Source organism: Lissotriton vulgaris, chromosome 11 (assembly GCF_964263255.1).
Source record: "Lissotriton vulgaris chromosome 11, aLisVul1.2, whole genome shotgun sequence".
Taxonomy (NCBI): domain Eukaryota; kingdom Metazoa; phylum Chordata; class Amphibia; order Caudata; family Salamandridae; genus Lissotriton; species Lissotriton vulgaris.
The window spans coordinates 711,192,906-711,215,863 of NC_141699.1; the positions used below are offsets into that span (position 1 = coordinate 711,192,906).

General features: G+C 46.5%; 1 protein-coding gene across 5 annotated transcripts in view; it reads left to right on the forward strand.

Moving 5' to 3' along the window:
* ARHGEF4 (Rho guanine nucleotide exchange factor 4) overlaps positions 1 to 22,958 on the forward strand; it is a 663,006-nt gene that overhangs the window by 245,359 nt on the left and 394,689 nt on the right. For all 5 annotated transcript variants that reach the window (XM_086943787.1, XM_086943785.1, XM_086943786.1 and 2 more), the window contains exon 2: positions 1,996 to 6,276. In XM_086943787.1, coding sequence (XP_086799913.1) covers positions 1,996 to 6,276 — 4,281 coding nt within the window. The remainder of the gene's footprint in view (positions 1 to 1,995; positions 6,277 to 22,958) is intronic.

Below are 22,958 nucleotides of genomic sequence, written 5' to 3' on the forward strand. Positions count from 1 at the left end.
TGGCGCTCTGCCTTCTTCGATTGTCTTTCTAGCAGGAGCTTAAAATGGATGACAGCTCATCCATGGCAGTGAAAGTTGCTCTGTGAACTAACACCTCAGTCAAGTGATACTGATGTGTTTTATCTAGGCCCCCGATCAATATCATGACCTTATGCCCCTATACGGCTATAATCGATACATATCCCTATAATGGCATAATAATCAATGCCATATTTCAGTAACTCGCCTCTGCAGTTCATGACAATCCATGACACAGCAGAAACCACTTCCTTAGATTCCTAGATAGCACACCGAGTTCTTTCGACATACCAAACCCCCAGCAAACCTGGGAAAGCCCCGCTTGCTTTGTTTTGATTTGTAATAGAACTCCTGCGAGCACTGTAAGAACGACCAGTTCTTAGTGACATCTTTATTGACGTATTATGTCCAACACCTACGTCAAACTCTGCACCTTTTCAGGTATAAATATACCAACGTTGCCTTAAGCAATCACACGCACGGTGGTGGGGAATACTGGAGCAGAACAGCTGTCCCCTTGCAGAGAGCCCAGCAGATGCGAGAAGCCCACGGACGCTGCCCCTCCTCTTTGACGCGCTGAGAAAGACGCTGTCTTTTCTCCTGCCGAGAAAATCCAGCTCCGGCGTTTCCAGCCTACCCTTGCGGGTGACTGGGATATCGGGTCCTGAGAGGAGATACCAGACCTCCTACATTCTATTCCAGAGGTGCGGTGCTGACTAAACCCTTAGAGAGAATTCTTGAATCAGACTCTTGGCAAAAACCTACTTAACTTAAACTGCTACTTACTTACTCCCCTCCCAAGTATTAGGCTTAGGTCAGGTACACCGGGGTAGGCGTAGTTAGAAGCACCAGTTGAACTTGTTAGCAAATGTATATATGAATGTATATATTGTATATATTTTATTCATCTTAACAAACCGTATGGCTAAGAAACCATATCAATGCTTTTACAGTATTACTTTGTGATACTCCTTTTACTGTACGCACTTTATATTATAACAAGTCTTGCAATTGTGGCAATTCATTTCTCTTGCATGAGAAGGAAGACTGCTCAATAAATAATATCTTTTATTGAAAACGCCCGTCTCTCTGTTCTCTGCACTCTGTGAAATTAAATCTGCACAACTGACTGAGTGAAATAACTGTCTATTGTTTCACACGACTCTAGAGATTGACTCTTATTCTGAGGAGCAACGTTGTCATGTTTAAGTGGTTGTCGGAAGCTGAATCCCTTCTGATCTGAGCCAGGGAAGCTGATCACTTCCTATTCAGTCCAGAAAGTTTCCAGTGACCTCTGAGCTAGCTGGCGCAAACCTAAATTAAGTCTAACATAGTCAGTAGAGACCTAGAAGACCTCAGTCCTATGTCTACACTGCTGTTTATGTTATTCCAATGCGCAGGGCCTATAGGGAAACTAGGAACTACACTACAAAACAAGCAATAGAGGTGGGAGTGGGTGGGCGACTGCCCACACTGGAATCTGTTTTTAACACAAGCTTCATAGAGCTTCTTTTCTGGCTAGTCATATGCATGAAAATCACCACAAAGTAGTGCCAGACTACGAACTAGCACATGATCCTTAATCTGTGTGTGTAACCCATTCTGTTCCCAGGCATTGTAGAATTTTATATAGCACCCTACCATAGGCAGAACACAATAACGGTTTTGATGCATCACACTAACCAGATACGCAACACTACTTCATCTGTACTGCAGCACACTAAAAGGGCACAGATGTCCAACACTGCTTCAATTATATGGCATCACACGTAATAGTTATGCAATACTTCTTCCGTTGTAGTGCATTACACTGCAGATGCTTTAGGGTATGATACATTGTACCGTGAGCCGATACACTTCACAAACATAATATATACTTTGATTGTCACAAGAGCTGAGAACATGTTTTTTGGTTTAAATGTCACTGAGATGACACAAGCTGCACTGTATGGCTGATTCTCCTATTTTCTTTCACAGACCCCAGACACAGAGGAGGAGACGTCCGGTGAAGCGGCGGTACAACATGAAGTCTGTCCCCCTTCCACAGCCACGGTAGAGCTGGAAACCAGCGCATCAACCCCAGAAACCGATGAGGATTTCTTCGAGACCCAGTCTCACCAGAGCGAAAGTACTTCCGAGGTCAGGACAGAGGCCTTTGAAAGTGCTTCCGATGCAGAGTCCATCACCAACGAGGAGGTCTGTTCCAAGCTGGCATGTGAAGAGAAAAACAGCAAATATTGTGAACCACAGGCTTCCCCTGCTCTTAAAGCACTTCGCTGGCCGAGGGACTCAAACTCAAACAGCCAAGGCCAGGCTCCCACTGCTCCAGGAACTAAGCAGTTTGCAAGGGTCACAGACCAACGACGAGAGGGCCAGCCTGAAGCCTCTGCTGCCCTTGAGGCAGATTCGAACAGTCCCCTTGAAAGGACACAGACTTCAACACTGAGGGGCGGGGAGGAGGAGGAGGAGCCAACTTTAACCACAGATGTGTCTATCACTGACTCTGAGCCAGCCCAGGAGACAGGTACAGACACAGACCATCCGCACGTAGGGCGCGCAGCAGAGGCTGATCCCCTTGAAGAGGTCAGAGGAGGCTGCCAAGTTGGCTTGGACGGTGTTGAAGCATGGCTGCCAGAATGGACGACCAGAGCAGCTGAGGTCAATAGCACTTCTCATTTGCAATCAAAGTCTGACGACTGCTTGCTTTGTAGCAGGACTGAAAGTCTTTCCTCATTTCCCAAGAACGAATCCCACTACAGTTTGCCTGATCTTCATTTTGAAGAGAAAGGCAAAATTGGAAGCAATCAGGGTCCCCTCTTGAATTGTGATGTGCAGTTTGTGCTAACCCGAAGCAAAAACTGTAGCCGACACAACTCCATAAGACGTGAAGAGATTGCCTTTGCATGGCCCTTGAAGACGGCCCAGCTTGATTCTCAGATTGGTCAGCGCTGCCAGAACTTAAAACCCAGTGGCTTTACAAAAGCAAAATCATGGATTAGTACTCCAGAAAACATTAGCCTTCAAGGTGAAAGGGAGAATGAAACCACTATTAACTACTTTCTTCAGAAGAGTAAACTTAGAGAGTCTGGTTCAAAAGGGCAACTGCCAAAAAGACACCCAGAGCACCCTCTGCATCGCAGAGAGCACTGTGAGAGTGCATCTGGGAACGGTAAGGAAGCTAGAGGAGGCGAGGTCCTGGGAGAGAGTCTCATAACTGGTCCGGATTCCATCTGGACAAGACAGCTTCCTCTTCTGAAAACTACAAGTGACCTTAACAAAAAGACAGCCAGAACATTTGTGCCTACTGATATTTGTTCATCAGGAGCTCTAATTATTGAGCCGTCAAATAAATCCTCAAAGGAAATTAACTTCCCGTTGCCCACTAGTAAGGAAACATTTAGAGGAATTCTGCCAACGAATGAACCTGAGTCAGAAACTCATTTTCGGGGCTCTGGTTCATACACTCACCTGAACACCTGGGCAAGTGAAATTGCCCCTTTAACACAAAAAGACAACGGGAACCATAGTCATTCCACTAATTGTATCCACAGTGGGCCCTTAACGTTTGTCACTGACTCAGAAGTCAGAGTGCCATCATCACCGACGGATACAAGCAAACAGAAAGATGGGCTCACTGATCAGGGATCAAGAAAAACACTGAAAGGCCTGGTACTGCTTACGAATTCAAGAACTGAATGGACAACAAAGTCAGCAGTTCTGCCACAGCAAACTCCTAAATGCACAGACCATCCTGTGGACGAGAATCAGGAGCTAGCTTCATCCAATGTGTCCAATTGTCCTCTGGAAACCAAGGCTGAATCCGACATTCCAGAAACCCAGAGCAAGGGGCACAAGACAGACTCAAGAGGCCATCTTGCATTCAAACCCCCTTTAATTATTGTCTCCATTGAACAAACAGGAGCTCAGGCAGAACGACAGACGGGTGGAGCATCTGTATCAGAGACATTGGATGCCTGTGGTGGATTGGAAAGTGAACAACCTGCCTCTGTTAATGACAACAACCAAATATGGACAGATAGCACGTCAACCACCAAGCATGATGTATGTGTGTCATACTCGGATACGCTGAAAGCATATCCTGACAGTGTATCACCTAGAGAAGAACCATTTTCCGTGAGTGAGGATGAACAACAAGAGCTTGCCTTGTTAACATCTCCCAGTGTGCAATCTTTGATGAGGGGACCAGCGAGTGAGGCAAAATCACAACCAGTGACTCATTCCAAGGAACCAATTTCGATCAAACTGATCTCCAACCCCCATTACAGTTTCCTAGAGACTTCTCAGGAATTTGCTGAGCACATCTCTCCAGATGAAGGTGCATGGGTGGAGTCCACGAATTTAGCACTGGAAACAAAGGATGAAGAGGTGGGGAGAGCAGTGTTTCCAAGAAATGAATATCTCACTGAAGTCGTTGAAGGGGCAGGTACACTCAGGTTGGAAATAAGGCCTCTCAGCAACTTGGAAGAAAATCGCAAGGACAAAAATGGAAATGTGCTCAGATTGGAGGAGAATTGTGAAGACAGTGTTGAAAGTGAAAAGCAAGAAAGCTCTCATTCATCAGAGGCTGTCTTAGATCATGTTAATGAAACGCTTGATATAGAAAACTCTTACCAAATGGTGGCTGACATCAACAACTCTGATAATGAGCAGCTTTTGAACATGGCATCGTTCACAGATAGACCAGTACTTATTGAGAGACCCACTACACCCACAATGGTTCTTGATAGCATAAGCACTGGCAGTACTAATAGTGAGGATTTGGAGGATAATAGCAAGCGTCTGCTAGGAAGCAACAGCAGCCTCTACAAGGCTGTGCAAAAGCCTCTGCACAATGGCACAGCTGGGAAGCCCTCCAAGTTCTTAGCTTTCCCAAAAATTACTTCATTCAAGAAGAACAAGACGCTCTTTACGGAAGACCCAGATCATCAAAGGCAAAATATCAAACATAAAGAATTAGAGACCAAGAAGGATGAAAATGAAAATGAATCAGTAAGACCCACGGGAAAGCATATTCGAAATACATTATCCCCAGCATCCAATCCAGTAAATCGAAAATTTAGCACCAAGGTAGAATACAGCATCTCAGAAAATTCAGATGATGATGATTTTTTTGAGAAAAGTACTTTTTTTAACAGAAGTATGAGAAAAGCATCTGGACCTGGAAGAATAGACATTGATGAATTTGTTACTACTAAATCTCTTGAAAATGTGGCCTCTGGTGCAAATGATTTGGATGAGCGTGACGAGACAGAGGAGCAAAGTAATAAATCCGCTGATGAGACCATCGACCGCAGAAGAAGCAAAATATCAGATGGCCGAAAGTTTAAGGTACGGTTGGCGCTAGCTCAAAGATCCTTCTCAAGTTTCTTTGATTCCAAATCCCTGGAGAAGGAGAATGCAGACCAGGAAGGGTCCAAAGGATCTCTCAAAGTTGAGAAGAACAGAGGAAAGCTACGCCAGTCTTCATGGAAAACCTTACGAAAGAGTAAGGAATATGAGACATCAAAAAAGCAAAGCCCTGTAAGTTTGTCAGCACCACAAGAAGGTCTCCTGTCTCCAACATCCCAGCAGCAGGACCCATGTGACCCATTAAGGCGATTGTCAAAAGAAAAAATAGAAACTGAAAATGGTCACAGTTCGACATGGTCCAATGACTCCCATGGAACATCCTCAGAGGTTGTAATTTCACATCCAAAAGTTGGGTCGAACTTTGACATATCTTCAGAGGATGCAAAAAAGGAAACACCGCTCAATGAACAAACTTTAATGTCTTTATTTTCGTTTGACGCAGAGCTCCCAGACAAACCACAAAACAGCTTAGATTTGCCACCTGAGGAATCTGGAATGATGTCTCCCATCAGTTCAAGCGACTATGATTCAAATTTAAATCAGTTACTGCCTTATAGCCCTCAAAGATGCTCAACTACAGAAGAAAGAGATGGCCCCACCAAACCCATGAGCCCCAAGCCACAGAGCCCCATGCCAAGTTCCCAACGCAAATGTTTCCGTTACAGCCGGACTACTGCCACCTCAATGACTTCTCTTGGCTGGAGCTCCGCGTTTGAAGTCTTTTCTGAGGCACCTGAAAGACCAAAGAGTTTAAAGCCCAAATCAAACTTGATGCTTTCTGTAAACTCTTTGGATATCGACTACCTGAAGGAAGACAGTGGTATTAGCAGCCAATCACAAACTAGTCTCCTCACAGAGTCTTCTGTCAGTGATATTCCAAAGGACGAGGTAAGCATTACTGCAAGTAAAATCTATATGTTCATGTTTTAGAAAAACTAAGTGACATGCTCGATTATTGGTTTATGCCCAGCTTTGTCCTCATTCGTACCCCCAATCTAGGGTATTCATTTCAAGTTTCACTATCTTGGGGCAGAGGTCATTCTCTTGGGGTGACTCACATTTCCACCTTTAACCTTCTGAATAAAATAAAATCTGCTATACTGCGGTTCTACCTGTCAGCAGCTGATCCAAACAAGTTTTTTGAAGGGATTGGAGGAATGCCTCAAATGTGTTTTTTTGTTAATTCACTGGTCCAGCTTTGGCGACTCTGCTCTACATGCAGAAGGGTGACAGATAGGGTTGGATGCACAATGAAACTCTGTGCTGGATTTCCATGACCTCTAGACTTGGGAGTGCTCTCTGCGCACTGGAAGAAGTTACCTATGTGATAAATACTCAAATATCAGCCTTTATCACTAATTTCTTAGATGATCCTAAAATAACTGCACATATATGAGCCAAGATATACTACCTAAATATTGTATAACAAATACCGTCCTACAAAAAGATCACAGATTATTGATTACCGCCATATCAGGAACCTATCTATAAATAGGTAAGTATAGATTCAGTATACCTAACTGCACATATATGTATGTTGAACATATAGCTTCAAAGTATGTAGGGGGATGAAGGCCCCACCCTATGATTTTTCCATCATAATTGCAAAACTGGCCCAGGTTACAATATGTATGAATATGAGGCTGCCTAAGGCCATCAAAGATAAAAGGCATATTACTCCACCAAAGACAACATATATATAGTTAGCCTTGATGGATTTTAACGGTTTTCAATTCTGGTCCTAAACAAGTGTTCTCACCAGCTAGCACTACATGATGGATCCTCATATACAACCAAATCCCCCAGGAACATCGATTTGCTTCGCTGCAAGATGCCAACCGTTGAAATCTCTTCATGAGCCTTAGTTTTTCAAAACACCATCAAAGACGTCCATTCAGAATGGCATGTTGTCCCCTGTGGTCAGTTGCCCCTGAACACACAGATAATTAAAGCCTCTAGGTAGTAATGGAGTTGCTTCACTTATGTCTCATTGGCCTGGCCTTTTTTCACAGCAAATACTAGATATAGGGGATTCAGCTAAGGTAAATACCACACTAATTAGGGGATTGTGGGAGACATGAAAGACTATTATATCAAAGCAAGATTAAACAAGAAGAAGCATTTTTACAGACTCTCATGAAGAGTGCGGGTAGAGGGCATGATTGTGGACATGGGCAAAATGTTTGTCGGAATGATAGATTTAAATTCATTCTTCGTAACTGTATGAATAAAACCTAGTTAAGGCCAGTGACACTGCTTAAAATGGAGTTGAGCACATATGTTAAAGGCCTGAAAAGCAGACAATATGGGAAGCATCCGTTTGCATGGTGAAGAAGGGCACCAGAGTCAGCTCGTACACAAGGAAGATTAAGTGAACAAAAATTATGTACCACACTGAAATGCTTTCTATGGATCAGTTAATAAGAGGTAGGATCATATACCAATTCGGCACTGCTTTTATCCAAAAGAAGGAATGTGGTGGTGTGGGCATCTATTAGTATGCAGATACTAGTGGCCACCTATGAGGATGTCATTGAAGTTAAGATGTTGTCCACTGTGTTGGGAGGAAGTCCTGAAGGGCACACCTGCATTGCACTGAGTTCAGTACATTGTGGGACATTACATTGTGTACTTTACATCATAGTCACTACATCACGGGCCACCAGGCCCGGATTGGCTGTAGCGGGTAGCGGGCATGGGGCGTTTTCCCGTAAGGCTAGAAGGGTGGGGGCCGTTTTTGCAGCAGTGGGGACCGTTTTTATGTCTTGCGCTTAGCGATACACTCCACAGCGGTGTTTGCGCAGTGAGAGTCCTTTTGTCCGTGTTTTCAAAATGGACTTAAGAAATGCACACGCTCGTGCGTGTCCATTTCTTATGGTCCATTTTGATTGGGCTTGTAGTGCGTGTTGTTTTTTAACAGAACACGCAATAGGCTATAGTCGGTCGCGTAGCTCGCCCATGGCCTATTTATTGGTGTCTGTTATGCGCACCAAAGCCTATATGTCTTCAACTATCGTGCCCAGACACGGGCGTCATAATTGAAGACATATGGCTCGCGGTGGCGCGCTTGCACACACCACTCGTGGGCTTTTTTAAGATGAGTGAGGGGGCAAAGTGTCCGAATCAGGGTGTTAAGCAGGAGCTTTATAAGAGGGGAGGGGGCCTTGGGCGCTCGTGTGAGGCTCAGAGGGTTAAATAGAGACTAACACAAATGCAAATTTAGGAGACGTGAGGTAAATAACCAGCAGGGCGACGGTTCGGTGCTCCAGGCATAGAATTCGACAGGGTGGGTTTCGGGGGTGTGGTGTAGTGTCTCAAAAATGAAATTTGCATTTGAAAAGGCTGGAGGGAGGGACGAGGAGGAGAGAGCTCGCACGTCAGAGCTTTCTCACATAAAACCCTGAGACAGAGTCATTCATCCATCTCGTCCGCACTGAGGCGCACCGCACCGGAGACCAACACCTGAGACAACCAATCCCAGTGACCACCCAGCGGAGCTCGGAAACACCCGGGAGCTCCATGAGGAAACTATTGGCCCTGTGTCTGGGGTTGCTGGTGCTGCCCACCCTGCTACCCATGCAGGTGAGCGTGAGGGGGTCATGGTGTGTGGGGGTAGGGGTTGGGTGGTATTATTTACTGCCAACATGCTGGGACAGGGAGCAGACGCCACACACACTAACTGAACAGTGCAAGGCAAATGCACAAGGGCGTAGTTATTGAGCGTGCAGCAGGTGCAGTGCCACCAGGGTCAAGAGGCGTGAGGAGCCCACTGCACCGCAATCAACTACCAAACCAGGGGTCATGCGTACCTGTAACATCGAGAAGACACACAAAAATTGAACAAATCACAAAAATCAAATTCAGCAAAAGTATGGCCGCGGTGACACCAGGGGTCCGGTTATTTATTTTTGATTGATTGAAAGGCATTATTGGGCGAATTATAAAGGCCAATACAGGCAGAGAACACATTACTGGATCAGCAACTTCCTTGCAGTTCTTATACGCCAAGCCCAGCCTAGAAATTTTGCCATACAGCAGGCAAAGAAGGGTCGGGCATCTGTACGCAATATGCGTATGGCTTCCAAATGTGATCTAGTTCCCAAGCTCCTACATAAAGGTTTCAGCCATCTCGACCTAGGCACCGCATAAGCATAGCACTCAAACAACAGGTGAGCAACGGACTCAACCCTTGAGTCACAGAAGGGACAATATGGTACAGCTTGTAATGGTGGTTTCCAGGTGGAAGTTAACAACCCTAAGGGGAGTACCCCCACCCTAAATTTGAAGTACAATGATCTGTCGCCCGAGTTATGGATTAAATCCAGATAGGGTTCCCTATAAGGGAGCTCCTTAACTAACAGAAACTGAGCAACAGATTTACAATGCTTAGGATTGCACATTCTCTCGTTGTCCACCCATGACCAATAAGCCTTCTTTAGCAATTGTTTTGACGGTGCTGATCTGTTGACCCAAGCGTCTGCTAACCCCAACTCATAGAGAAGCCGCTTAACCTCCCTGAGCCAGGTTACCTTATAACAGCCCGAAAGGGACAAAAGTTCACTTAGGGCATCTGCGTAGCTACACAGTTCAGGGACATTCCATATCCTGGCCCATAATAAAAGGGGACGTAGTCTTGCTTGCTCGCATATTGGGCGGGTGCCTGCATCTAGCAAGAGGGGGATTGTAGGTGTACTGTGGGGTAGCCTCATAAGATCTTTATGAAAGTTATTTTCGAGGTGAGATAAGGTGTCAACTCTCTGAATGCCCCACAGTTCTGCGCCATACAATGCTGCACTCACAACCCTTGCCCTGTAAATGTCTAATAGTGCCCCAAAAGGTTTTATAGATGAGGCACGTTGTTCTTTGAGCAGGGCACCTGCGACCCTCTTATGGGTCAGAAACACCTTTTGGTGGTGTGCCTTCCAACTCATAGTGTCGCAGAGTCGTATGCCCAGGTAGTCAAATTCTTTGACTCTTTCGAGTGGAACAGAGTCTAGAGCAGGAGGGGCAACAGATTTCTTGGGGGCGTTAAGGACAAGGAATTTGGTCTTGCCTATATTTATAGACAAGCCCTTAGTATCACAAAAGGCCTTGAAACTAGAAAGCAACTTTTGGATGCCTGCTGGTGATTTTGAGATTAGGAGGGTGTCGTCCGCAAATAGGAGCGTCAGAACTTTCCTTCCAGCCAGGGAAGGTGCATCTGATGGATGTTGAAGGAGATGCTCCACCACTCCGTTAACGTAGAGAGAAAACAGAGTGGGGGCAAGCACACACCCCTGGCGGACGCCCCTATTTACAGGGATACGAGATGTTTTTTCCCCCTGAACACCCCATCTAATCTGAGCAAAGTTGCTTTCATGGAATTTTATAAGCAAAGCCAACAAGTAAGGGGGTATGCCTAACCCATCGAGGACATTCCACAATTGGGCTCGTGGGACCAGGTCGAAGGCAGTTCGCAAGTCTATAAAGACTAGATACAAACTGCCCCCGCCCAGCACCACCACTTTCCAATATATCATTAAGAGGCGAAATGTCTGCTCGATGGTGCCTGTCCCTGTTCTAAAACCTGCTTGGAAATCTGACAGGATCTGGTTTTCTTCAGCCCACTGCAAAATCCTACCTAGTACCACTTTACCCGCAACCTTTTGCGTTGAGTCCAGCAGACTGATAGGGCGATAGTTGGCTGGGTCGTCCCTACAGCCTTTCTTAAAAATAGGGACGACTTCAGCGCCCCTCCATGAGTCAGGGAGAGAACCTCCCCGCAAGGCCTCATTTAAGAGAGAAGCAATTAATCTGCTCCACAATAATGGGTAGTTCTTCAGCAAGTCACCCGGAATCCCATCAGGGCCTGCAGCCTTATTGGATACGATACACCTGATTGCCCTTTCAACTTCCTCACTGGTGAAGGGGCCGTCGTTAATTGGAATGTCGACTGTGGGACTGGGCAAAGGACCCAGACTTAGATGAGGTGCCCCCAGTGGGACAGAATATAGCTTGGAGAAGTGGGCAAACCAGACGTCACCAGGGATATTACAGGTTATCTGTTGATCAAGAGGCTTGTCCCTGGCTCTCAGCAAATCCCAAAACCCCTTGGAATCTTTCCTAGTACTTGCCTCTACTAGCTCCCACCAAAAATTGTATTCATGAGCCTCCTTTGCCTCAGCCACAGTTTTTTTGTAGAGTTTCCTCGCGATTCTGATATTAACTGGGTCCTTGTTTTTCACTGCAGAGATAAGTTCCCCCTTAGCAGCTCGACATTTGGAGGAATACCACTTGTCTCTTGCCTTAGAAACACCTTTCGGTACAACCCTCGCACTGGATTGGGGAATGGTAAACAGTTCGCTCAATGCCACTATAGTTTCAGTGAATATCCGTAAAACATCTTTACTGGTGGGACTTAAGGCATCAAGCCGTGGCTCCACCACTGACATGATGGTCCCTGCTTGCGCCATCCTTACTTCATCCGCTGCTGCTTTAGCCCACTTTAGGCGCCTGCCACAGTTTGAGGGAACAATTTCATGGGATGATTTCCACTTGTGGGCAAACTTGTCTAGGTTCCCGACCTGCCAAGGAGGAGTAAGGGTTAAGGAAAGAGGATTATGGTCACTATCACAAGACGCTATGACCTCCATGTCTTGATGGAATGGCCAAAGATTATAATTCAGCATGATGTAATCAATTCTGGAGGTGTGTCCCGTCCTGTTACAAGTATGCGCACCCATAGAATCCGATTTGGATCGACCATTTGTTGGTCTCAGGTCGTGTTCCATGCAAAGAGCATTGATGTCTATCACACTTTGCGTCCATTTGGGGATCGGATCTAGGGCCAGGATAGGGATGCCTCTCCTTATATCCTCTTCCAAGGTGTCCAAAATGTCCTCCCTAGCCAATGGCTCAAAACAGCAGTTGAAATCGCCTGCAAGAAGAACATAAGAATCGATATTGCAAGCAGCTAAATCGCTGCTTAATCCTGTTGAGGTTATGCATGATGCCCCACCCCTGGCCCCCCTCAAGTAAAGGTTGAAGACTTCTAACTTCCTTCCCCCTTGACAGTGTATAGTTATCCTCTGGAGGTCAGGAGATTAGGTGGTCCTTTGACTTACACTTAAACCTAGTGCAATGCTGACCCATATAAGAAGGCCGCCAGACGGGCGACCTTTGCATCCATGTTGTTGGGAAGCTGGGACAAAGTAGGTTGTAAAGCCTACTCTGTGCCTGGGTTCTAGGCACCAGGTTTCCTGTAGGAGGCAGATGTTATAGGGTTCTAAGAAAGCGTTCCATTCAGGGATTTCAAAGTTACGGGCAAGCCCTGCCACATTCCAGCTTAAAATCTTTAGCAAAGGTTCACCTGGGGTAACCGGCCGTACAGAGGCTGGTACTGAGGGGGGAGGTTGCTGGGCTTGTGATGTAGGGACTAATGGTGTTGGATCAGCTACAGGGAGACCCTGATTTTCAAGACTTCTCAGACCGAGAGTGGCCAGAGCAATAATGCTCATTTCCATCTCGAGCAAGTTGTTTTCAATGCGTGAGAGTCTGAGGTCGAGGGGGGAAAGAAGTTTTTTAAGAGTTTCCCAAACTAAACCTATAAATTCCCCTTCATTCTTTCCCAAACCCTCTACCTGTAAGCCCTCATCCTCTAGAGTGGTGGTGGAGGAAGCAGTGGCTGTCCCCTCACCCCCTCCCTCCCTTAGTGGCTGTTCACTGGGGGTACGCTCTCCTTTTGCGTTAGGTACCGGGACACTAGTCAACTTCAGATCTTGAGCTACAGCAATTTTTGCCTTTTTGCGAGAGTAGGCAGAGCGGGAATTACGTTTTCTTTTAGGTTGTTTGCCATTGAGAATATTACCACTAGGCGAGTTGGAAAATGCCGGGGTGGGGGGGTTAATAATAGCAACCTGCTTGGGAAAAACAGCTGGTAGGTTCACTTCGTCTATCTTGGATAGTTGCTCTAAGGGCGGGGAAAGGATGGAAGGAATCGGGGTCTGGTGAACATCAACCTGTGTGACTACACAATGGGAAATGGCAGGACGCTCCGGGGTAACCGCAGTGGCTATGTGGCCTAGGGAGGATTTTTTAGAAATTGCAATGACCTGGGACAATCTTCTAGCAGCTACCAATTCCAGGGAGACCCGAGTTTGGAGTTTAGAAATTTCTTGGTCTATAGCTAGATTGGTACGGGTAATAAAGTCATCCATGGGGCCATTGATTGTTGGGCCACCCTTGGCAGCCTTACTCCGAGTTGACCTGGAACACATAACTTTAGTTACACAAGGGCAATCGCCAATCTAGCAGTAAAAATGGGATAATGAAATGGGTTTACCTATTTAGACTCAATAGAGGGTAATCGGGAAAAAATGGCGAAAGAGGGTGGCCCAGTCCAGTCCTCTCTGTCCTCGAACGGCCTCAAACGGCCCGCTCTTAGCCCGGTCTTCGCCCCGAGCTGCGTCCCGCGCTGCGGGAGTTAGAGGCTATATTATAGGGCCGTGATGGGCAGGGGGCGGGCCAGCAGAGAGAGCGGACCGGATGCTGGTATCCCTGGTCTCGCAGGGACTCCTGGTTGATGGAGTCCCCGCACGCTCGCAGCCCCGCCGAGCCTCTCGCCCTGACTGCCTTGCTGATCCTCCTCCTTGAAATGTAGTAGCGATACCCCACACACTCCTGGGCGAAGCGGCACCCGCGGAGCGGGTGCGGCAAGAAGTGGAGTGAGTCGCCTTGTGCAGGTACGCCTGTGAGTTCGCCTGTGCTGCGCCGCCTCCATAGGTTCCGAAGATCGGTGTCCCAGTGAGGAAAAGTGGTGGAAGCCTTAACAAGCTTCAGCTGGGCAGGGGGCGGGCCAGCAGGGAGAGCGGACCGGATGCTGGTATCCCTGGTCTCGCAGGGACTCCTGGTTGATGGAGTCCCCGCACGCTCGCAGCCCCGCCGAGCCTCTCGCCCTGACTGCCTTGCTGATCCTCCTCCTTGAAATGTAGTAGCGATACCCCACACACTCCTGGGCGAAGCGGCACCCGCGGAGCGGGTGCGGCAAGAAGTGGAGTGAGTCGCCTTGTGCAGGTACGCCTGTGAGTTCGCCTATGCTGCGCCGCCTCCGTAGGGTCCGAAGATCGGTTATTTATTTATACATGCACTTATGGAGCGCTGAAATAATAGCCCACCTTCCCTTTTTGACGGAGAGATCTTTTTATTGCAAGTTTTTTTTTAGAACATTTGTAAAATGCGTAAGCCCAGCATTTTAACTCTCTCCTTTAAAAATTGTGGCCATATCTACTTTATATAACTTCTTCATTCCTGAAATACCTGCAACTCAGGTTCAAGTCGAAAGCCCCTTTTTTCTGCCTTACCCCCACCACTGCTTTGGCAGTTCCCACATGTTGGCGTGCGATTGATAGTGGTAACCTGATATATTGCTCCCCCCCTCAGAGTGCGGTGTTAGGTGAGCATCTGGTCGCTGTGATTCGAATTAAATAATGCAGCCCTGGCAAATGTAGCGCAGGTTCTTTTTTAGAAGAGATTTTAAAGTTTACTTGTGTGGGAGAAAGTGTTTGTCACGTGTCTAGGTTCCTTTACCCCAGCCCCTCCAACATATTTGTATATCATAACTTTTTCCTCTTCTGTTGTATTTCTCCCCCGCCCATACACATTATTTTGGTCCTCCCACTGGAAGGCGTTCGCTTTGGTGCTTTCGTACTGTATTGTAGCTTCATTCGTATCAGGCGGGCAACACCCTTTGGACTGACCGGGCTTCAGCCCCCCCCCTTCGTGTGTGGCAGCCCGGGATGAGACAGATACCGGGCACACACAGAACCATACCCGAACGTTTCACAGGTCTTTAAAAGACCATTTGAATGTTAATTAGGCCTTGCAGTTTTTTCACCCCTTCTAAGAGCCCCTGCAGCTCCACTCTGCCTAATTATTAAAGGTTCAGCCCCCCCGAAATTTTTTCTTAGCCCCCCGCCCCCCGAAATTTGGCTCTAGTTGCGCCTCTGATTATTATAGCTTTTATTCACAGTGCTGGGTATCTAAGCGCGTTATCTGACGCTACACTGTGGAGGCGTTTTTGGATGAAAGGTTGTTGAGCCCGGTACTTAAAACCCTCTTTTTTCCCCAAATGTACTTTTCTGAGGATCTTGCTCCCCTGCTGAGGGGCGGTAGCCTTCCGATGCCAAAAACCTCTAGTCAGTAAACATATAGCAACCTGAGCAGAAGCTTAAGATTCTCTTCTTTCTTGTAATCACTTATAGCATTCCTTTGTACATGGCATTTTCCTCTAGTTTTGTGCTGTTTAGGGGGCAGACTTGTAGTCTGTCTTCCACTCCCCACTGAGGCACACAGAGCAGGGAAGGCCTCCCTGTCTTTTATTCATTTGTTTTCAAAACCTGCAATTGGTGCATAAACACGCACCTTGAACGTATAGTCCTTTCTTAGGATGAGCAAGGCTGGCAGTAAAAGAGACTGCCAGCCTTGCTTCTCATAAGCATGGACTATAAGTACAAAATGCTTGTTTACGCACCGATGCAAATGAATAAAAGGCGTTGTCAGTTACAATGCCAATAGCTCAAACTTTAATAATGCAAGACCTATTGCATTGTAAATGCTTGTTTTGTTACTTGCCGGTTTTTGCAGCGGTGCTGCAGTATTGGTCCCCAGTAACAAAAGTACACACTTGCAGCCCCCCTCGCATCTCTGGGCTGGTCCTACAACATCACCAGGGCTGCTTTGGGTCCCCTGCGAGACACTATGGTCCTCATTATGAGTTAAGGGCTAAATTTCGATTCATGTGCAAACACGTTTGCTCATTGATGGGAATTAGGAGTTGTGTACTAATTATCAGACCCTCGCATTTTTCCCTTGATCAATTCCGCCAAATATATTAGGGGTAAGAGGCCTGAATAAATGGCTAAACTTGCAGAATTCTGTAAGTTAAGAACCAATTCCAAACGTGAAGCCCTGTTTTCCTTTTTAAAACTTGGAATAGAAACTATTTTCCGCGCATGGTAAATACCTCACCTTGGGGTAATGGTATTTACCAAATTTGATAAATACCCAACCCTATTCTAACAGACTCGTAATGAGCTCTATATCATAATGAAAAGTATTAAAATTCTGTTACAGCTAAGTGATTATTAAAAATAGTTAAGGACACTAAAAACACCAAGTGCATGATTACTAGTTTGGAGGATGGCATACTCCATCACAAACGTGACGGATAACCCATCCGCCATACTATTAGGTTCATTATATACAATGGAATATGATAGAACTGATTATACGGCGGACAAGATATCTGTCACGTTTGTGACGGAGTATTCCATCCGCCAAGTTGATAATCAGACCCTAAGTGTCTTTTCCTGGAATATATTGTTATTTAAAAATATAAAATAATGAATGGATGAGCGAATTCATTAATCAGTACAATTCTAAGAAAAAAGGTCAACTTATCAAAATGAATTGGAAAAAGGGTGTTCGGTGGGTAAGCTGTTTCTGAGAAAATTGTTTCATTTTACACTGTTTATTGATCTTGTAGTAGAAATACATCAACAAAAAATCTAAAGATTACTGTTAATATAAGGGCAACATTAAGATTATTTATTTATTAATTTTTATTACTATAAATAATAACTACATTCAACATTCTCAATACACAGAGTTTCTAGGGTTTCAAAGGTACTGTGTCACCTCAACATTGAGGTATTATTGTAAGCAACATTCTAACAAGGTACATTCTGAAATATGGTTGCAGTGCTTTAAAGAGTCCACGGTGTGACTGATGACATATTCATACATGCCAGTACCAACCAGGAACATCACCAATGGGTGAGGACAACTTTCCAAAGGTAGACAGAACTTGATCTCACATTCCACAAGGATTTTCTGGGCATATATACTCAACAGCATTGATCTAAGCGGATCCAAAAAAAGTAAAGGGCATCAAGATTACCTAACATATCAGAAACCAATGCTTCCTGGGCATGAACAACTATTGAGGAAGCTTTATTCTAAACCTGACCATTCTCACAGAGTTCCTGAGTTAGCTTACGAGATAAACATGCGATGAGGGTACGGCAAAAGGAAGCATTCCAGAATACCATAGAAACCATGTAAGGAGGAACCATCAGGAATTACTCCGACTTGTGCTGAAATACCAAATCACTAGTTGGCACCTCCCACCTAGTAATGTTTACTATTGCCTATGTCAGGAGGCAACCTGTCTGGACTGAGCAGTTGCGTTCACAAATGAAGTAGGCCACCTGTTGGAAAATGAGGCAGTATCTGTGAGGCCTGCACAAATAACATGACTACATTTGTCCTTCACTGGGAATCAAACACCCAATTGTGCAGCCTAACTCTCAGAGGGTAGCGTTACAGAGCAGTCTGAGGCTTACTCAAGGGAGCTGGTGTGGGCTAGTAATCGCCATTTGCTGGTGCGCAAAAATAACACTCAATAATTGATTGTCCAGTCTGTACTTTGCTTTATAAAAGTAAGATTAAACACACATACTACTCAATACTATGCACCAACTTACAAATATACATAAGCTGTTGGAATTACTTTATGACATTGCATAACATCTCCACCCCTCCCACGGGGAGGGGTCTAGTACCACCACTCCCATGTATGCACATCATCTTGCACCCAATGCAGTTAGTTGATCATAACCTGGGGCATGGGCCCTGCGCACTGGCACCATCCCAGTGGCGACCAACCCCGTTACCTCAACAAGCATTACAAATGGGTACACCTGCCTTGGTGACCCATAACCCTGACTGAGCATCCCCTACGGACCATAAAGTATACACCTCTAAATCTTCAGGGCTAACAGTCTGGGTTGTTTCTCACCTAAAATCAGCAGCAAGAATACATGTTTAAGCATCACTTCAAATAACAGTAGTTATCACATTTGTGGATAATTAGAATGCATTGCAATTACAGCCCCTAAAGGAATGACAGATGAAATCACAGGATTATGCATGTACAGCCAGACACCCTAGCAGGAATGTCTAACAACATAACGTCCCTGTGCTTATGACATCACCTTACAGCAGTACTTCAAATTACTCATTACTTCAATTCCTTTACAAGAAATAACCTCAGTAATGCAATTCTGGTGCAATTACACCTCATCACCTCAAGGGGGATGACCTTCTCCAGACATCACCAACTCAGCCCTTCACTCTGTGATGCACCTCTCAATACACCCTCAGCTGTAGAACAACAGTTCCAGCCTAGAAGGTGTTAAATGCTGGGTGAGCCCTTGAGGGGTTATTCTTTTCAAGTCCCCATGTGACTTAGGGAGGGACTTCTCTTCATGCTGGGGGGGAGACTATGCTTCTCCAGCAGCTCCCACAGCACCTTTTTCACCAATGAGGGTGCCCCCTCTGCTCTGGGGTCCACCTGGCACCAAAAAAAATTGTTTCCCCATGCCGTGCAAGGCATTATGGGGCGCTTCATGCTCCTTTCTATAAATATTTTATTAGCGACTATCCCGCTGCGCTGGGGAGTGCCGCAATGCAGCTGGCGGCCTCCCGCCTCTTCTGCTGGCCTCGGTGGGGGGCCCACGCCCGGCTGCTCCACTGGCTGGTGGGGGTCTGGTCCCATCCGTGCCCCTGCCACTCCTCTTCTGTTCTTGTGGTCCCCGTCCCACCCGGGACCCTCACATGCCTCCCAGTGGGAGGGCAGCCCAGGGAGACCACCCCCTGCTGCCCCCGCCAGCTCCCCATGGCCAGCACCCTCGCGTGCTGCCTCGGGAGCCAGCCCAGCAGTTCTGGTCTGCCCGCTCTGGCAGGCAGACGCTGAGGCTCACACCGGCGGGATCCGCCCTCGGGGGAGTGCGGCTGCACTCCTCCGGCCTCCTCCTTCCCCACGGGGCCCGGAGATGGGGTCCCTGGCCCCCCGGATATCTTTAAGGGGGGGCGTGACGGCGCTCCCCAACTGGTTTTCTCCCTCTTCGGGGCCTGGGGATGGGGTCCCTGGCCCCTGTGGCATATTTTCACATGGGGGGGGTGCGACGGCGCTCCCCATCCTCCCACATCACCGAGGGCCAGTGTGGGCTCCAGGCCGTCTTCCTGGGCGATTTCACGGGGGCACAATGGCGCCCCCGACATTGCTTCCTCCTGAGGTAGCCCCCAAGACCTGACCCACCCCAGGGGCATAATTGTGACTGGTGGCGGAGCCCCACTCGCTTCGTCGCCGGTCCCAGGCGGGGTCAAAGGTTACCTGCCTTCTGGGAGCATATCTCGGCCCCCAGGCTGCAGATTTTCTCCATTTTCACGTGCTCTTGCTCCTGGTGGCGCCCCCAGCCACTGGGAGCACTCTCTTTTGCCCTCTGGGCCTCTCAGAGGGGGTATTCAGCAGGGAGCTGTCTTCACTGGCTCCCTGCACCAGCCTTACCAGCATTCTGTCCCCCTATGCCTCTCTTCTGCTTGCGCAGAGGCCCAGGCTGCTGCTCACTTGTCCTCCACTCTTCTCCTGGTGCTATTCTATCTTCTGGTACAATCAGGGGGTTCCTCCTTCCAACTGCACATGACGCCAGGTTCCAGCACCCTCTTCCTACGTAGCCAACACCCCAGAGAGAGCTTCTCTTCCTGTGCAAGCACTTTTTAAAAGTTGAGAAGGGGGCTGGCAGGAAGTCTCTCTTGGCCCTATCAAACAGCTACACATCACTTCCCTGCTCCCTCCTTCTTGTCCAGCCTCTGGGTTTGTTCAAAATGGCGCCATCCAGGGTCTCTTGCCACATGGTCTCTGAAAAAGCCCCTTCCCCCTCACTGCCTTCCCTCCTTGGTGCAACCTGGTGCCTGGCACCCACTGATAGCTGCTGATGGATGAGCCTGTAGCCCCCCCATCTTCTCTTCATGGAGAGGAGGCCTTAGCTTGTGGTAGAAAAGTTATCAATCCATCCTGCTGAGGTCAGCCCTCAGCCAGGGTCTGGTTATGGCTGGCTCAGAGAAATATGACATTTCTGGATGACCCAAAAGCAGTACAAGTATGACTTTGGACTCTGCAGAATACTCTTTCTCACATCTGTTACAGTGGACTTTAGAACGTGTCTGGAATCTGTAGGCCTTATGAAAGATACTCTAGCCCGTAGGCTCGACACCCACATTGGGGAATAATGAAGTGAAAAACAGTAAAACACACTGACTTTCCCTAGCATGTTCCTTCCCAGTGTATAAAGCCTATTCCATGTCACCACCCAATTCTGCATAAGTCCTGCCACACCATTCACTCTGTAGCTGCTCCTGGGCTGCGCACTCTGGGAATCTCCCCTGCGCAGCCCCTACACATGTGCACACGCATGTACATCTGTGTCTGCATGTAACCAGCCCGGTGTCCCTTACTCCAGCTATTGCGCAATGGCCTGGAGAAGCCAGAGGGACACCAGTAAAATCCCCATACAGTCTCTTTCATCCTGAGTTCACTGTGGGTGAGTCCCAACTTATGAGGCTCCCCCACAGTAAAAGCTCAACAATTAGGCGCTCAAAAAGCGAAAAATCCAGGCGGACCATAGTGTCAGAACCTCCTTCTAACACCACCACAATACACTTTAACTGTTGAAACTGCTACATAGGCCTCTAGGACCATCCTTTCCAAGTGGCAGTCCAACCATAGACTTGCTTCATGGTTCTGCGCTCACTATACTCTGTTAAGTACTAAATACCCGCTGGGGCTAAAATTCAGGCTGACACTATAGCATGACACCCGTAATCGGCCACACAATGGAAGGAAGATGTGTCCAGGTCAAGAAGTGACCAGGAAAGCTGGTGGGGAAAGACTCCCAGGCAAAAGTTAACAACCAGCAGGAAGGGGTTGCAAAGATATCTAATGCTTAGGAGTTCCCCCCAAATTAACCATGGCATATAAGGAAAACAACTGAAAAAATTTGAAAGAAGCAAGCATCTCACTATGATACAGCAACAAGAGGTGGACGCCATTCTAAACACTTGACAAGAGAATTGGTGACCTGGGAAGGCTTATGTTGTAGGAAAGCTGTATAGTACTGTGAGGGAAAACAGATCAGGCAGTCTATATTAGCTTCCAGGGAGTTGTCAAGATCAATCCAAGGTAAAAAGAATTAATCTGGTTACTTGGAATAGGTGAAATGGTGGAGGAAAAGATCCAAAACAGCCTAATGTGCCAGGCCAAAGACCCCTAGGATAGTCAAATGGCAGTTAGAATTAGGGACCTGATTTTGATATTGGCGGATGGAATTCATTTGTAATGGATATCCTGTCCGCTGTATTACAAGTACATTATATCATACGGCACATGTATTACGGTGGACGGGTTATTCAGCACATTTGTGAGCTACCCGAAAGGAACATGATAACGCTCTTACACAAGTGTGTTGTTTACTTGCTGATGCAGGTTTAACTTTGAATGCTGAGAAATGTGAATTCCACAAAACAAAACTTACATTCTTTGGTCATATCTTTTCTGAATAGGGTATGACACCGGATACACGTAAAGTACAAACTTTGTTAGCTACCCAAGATGTTACCATGTTGCGTTCATTCCTCGGCATGGCTAGTTACTGTTCCAGATACATACATGACATTGCCACAGTAAGTGCTACCTTAAGAGACTTAACAAATGGAAATGCTTCACTTTACTGGTCACACGAATGTGAGCAACGTTTTAAGAAAATCAAGCATGCAACTAAGAACACCACTGACATGGCTTAATTTGATCCGACGCTTCATACTGAGATTGTTGTTGATGCAAAGCCGATTGGGATGGGCACAATCCTTGCCCAACACAGTAGACACTCAAATGCTTGACGACATGTTGCGGCATATGCAAGCAGAAGTTTGTCACAAACTAAATGTGCTTATTTACAACCTGAGAAAGAAAGTTCAGCAGTCGTGTGGGTATGTGAACATTTCCACGTATCATTATGTGGAGAACCTTTCACTTTGGTAACAGACAAAGCCTTGCTTACCATCTTTGGCAACCCAAAAACCAAGATGCTTCCTAGAATTGAACATTGGCGACCGCGACTACAGGAATATGACTACACTGTCATGCACTGACAAGGCAAAGAACAAAACCCTGCTGACTACTTTTCATGAGTGCCGGTCTTCAATGAAATCAGGATTCTCTGTATATGTTAGTTGGAGAATCATCATTTCATTACAAGACCGGAGGCTAACATCAATCATGTTTAAAGCTTTTTAATGCTATACTGCTTATGTATTCCACAGGTTTAAGGTACATTTTCATAAAGGTGGATGTGTTCGACCAGTCTACTGCTTTTAATATATCCGATAGTGAGTCTCCGGCCCAAAACACTTTACTGGCCATCGCACCACGGGATGAGTGTGCGCCAAATTTGGACATATCTACTCCTGCTTCTAACATGACTGTTCTTACCCATCTCGAAATTGTAGGTGAAGACACAGCCTAATAGGGTTTTACAAACAATATTAGTAATTGATTCTCACCATTCAGTCTCACATCAACCATTTTTTGTTCATAAACTTTCATGCGGTTCACAACGCTCAGTTTCTTGCAATCAGTAAAGTAAGCATAACAAATATTTTCAGACACAATTTAGGTCCTTTTCCATATTTCAAAA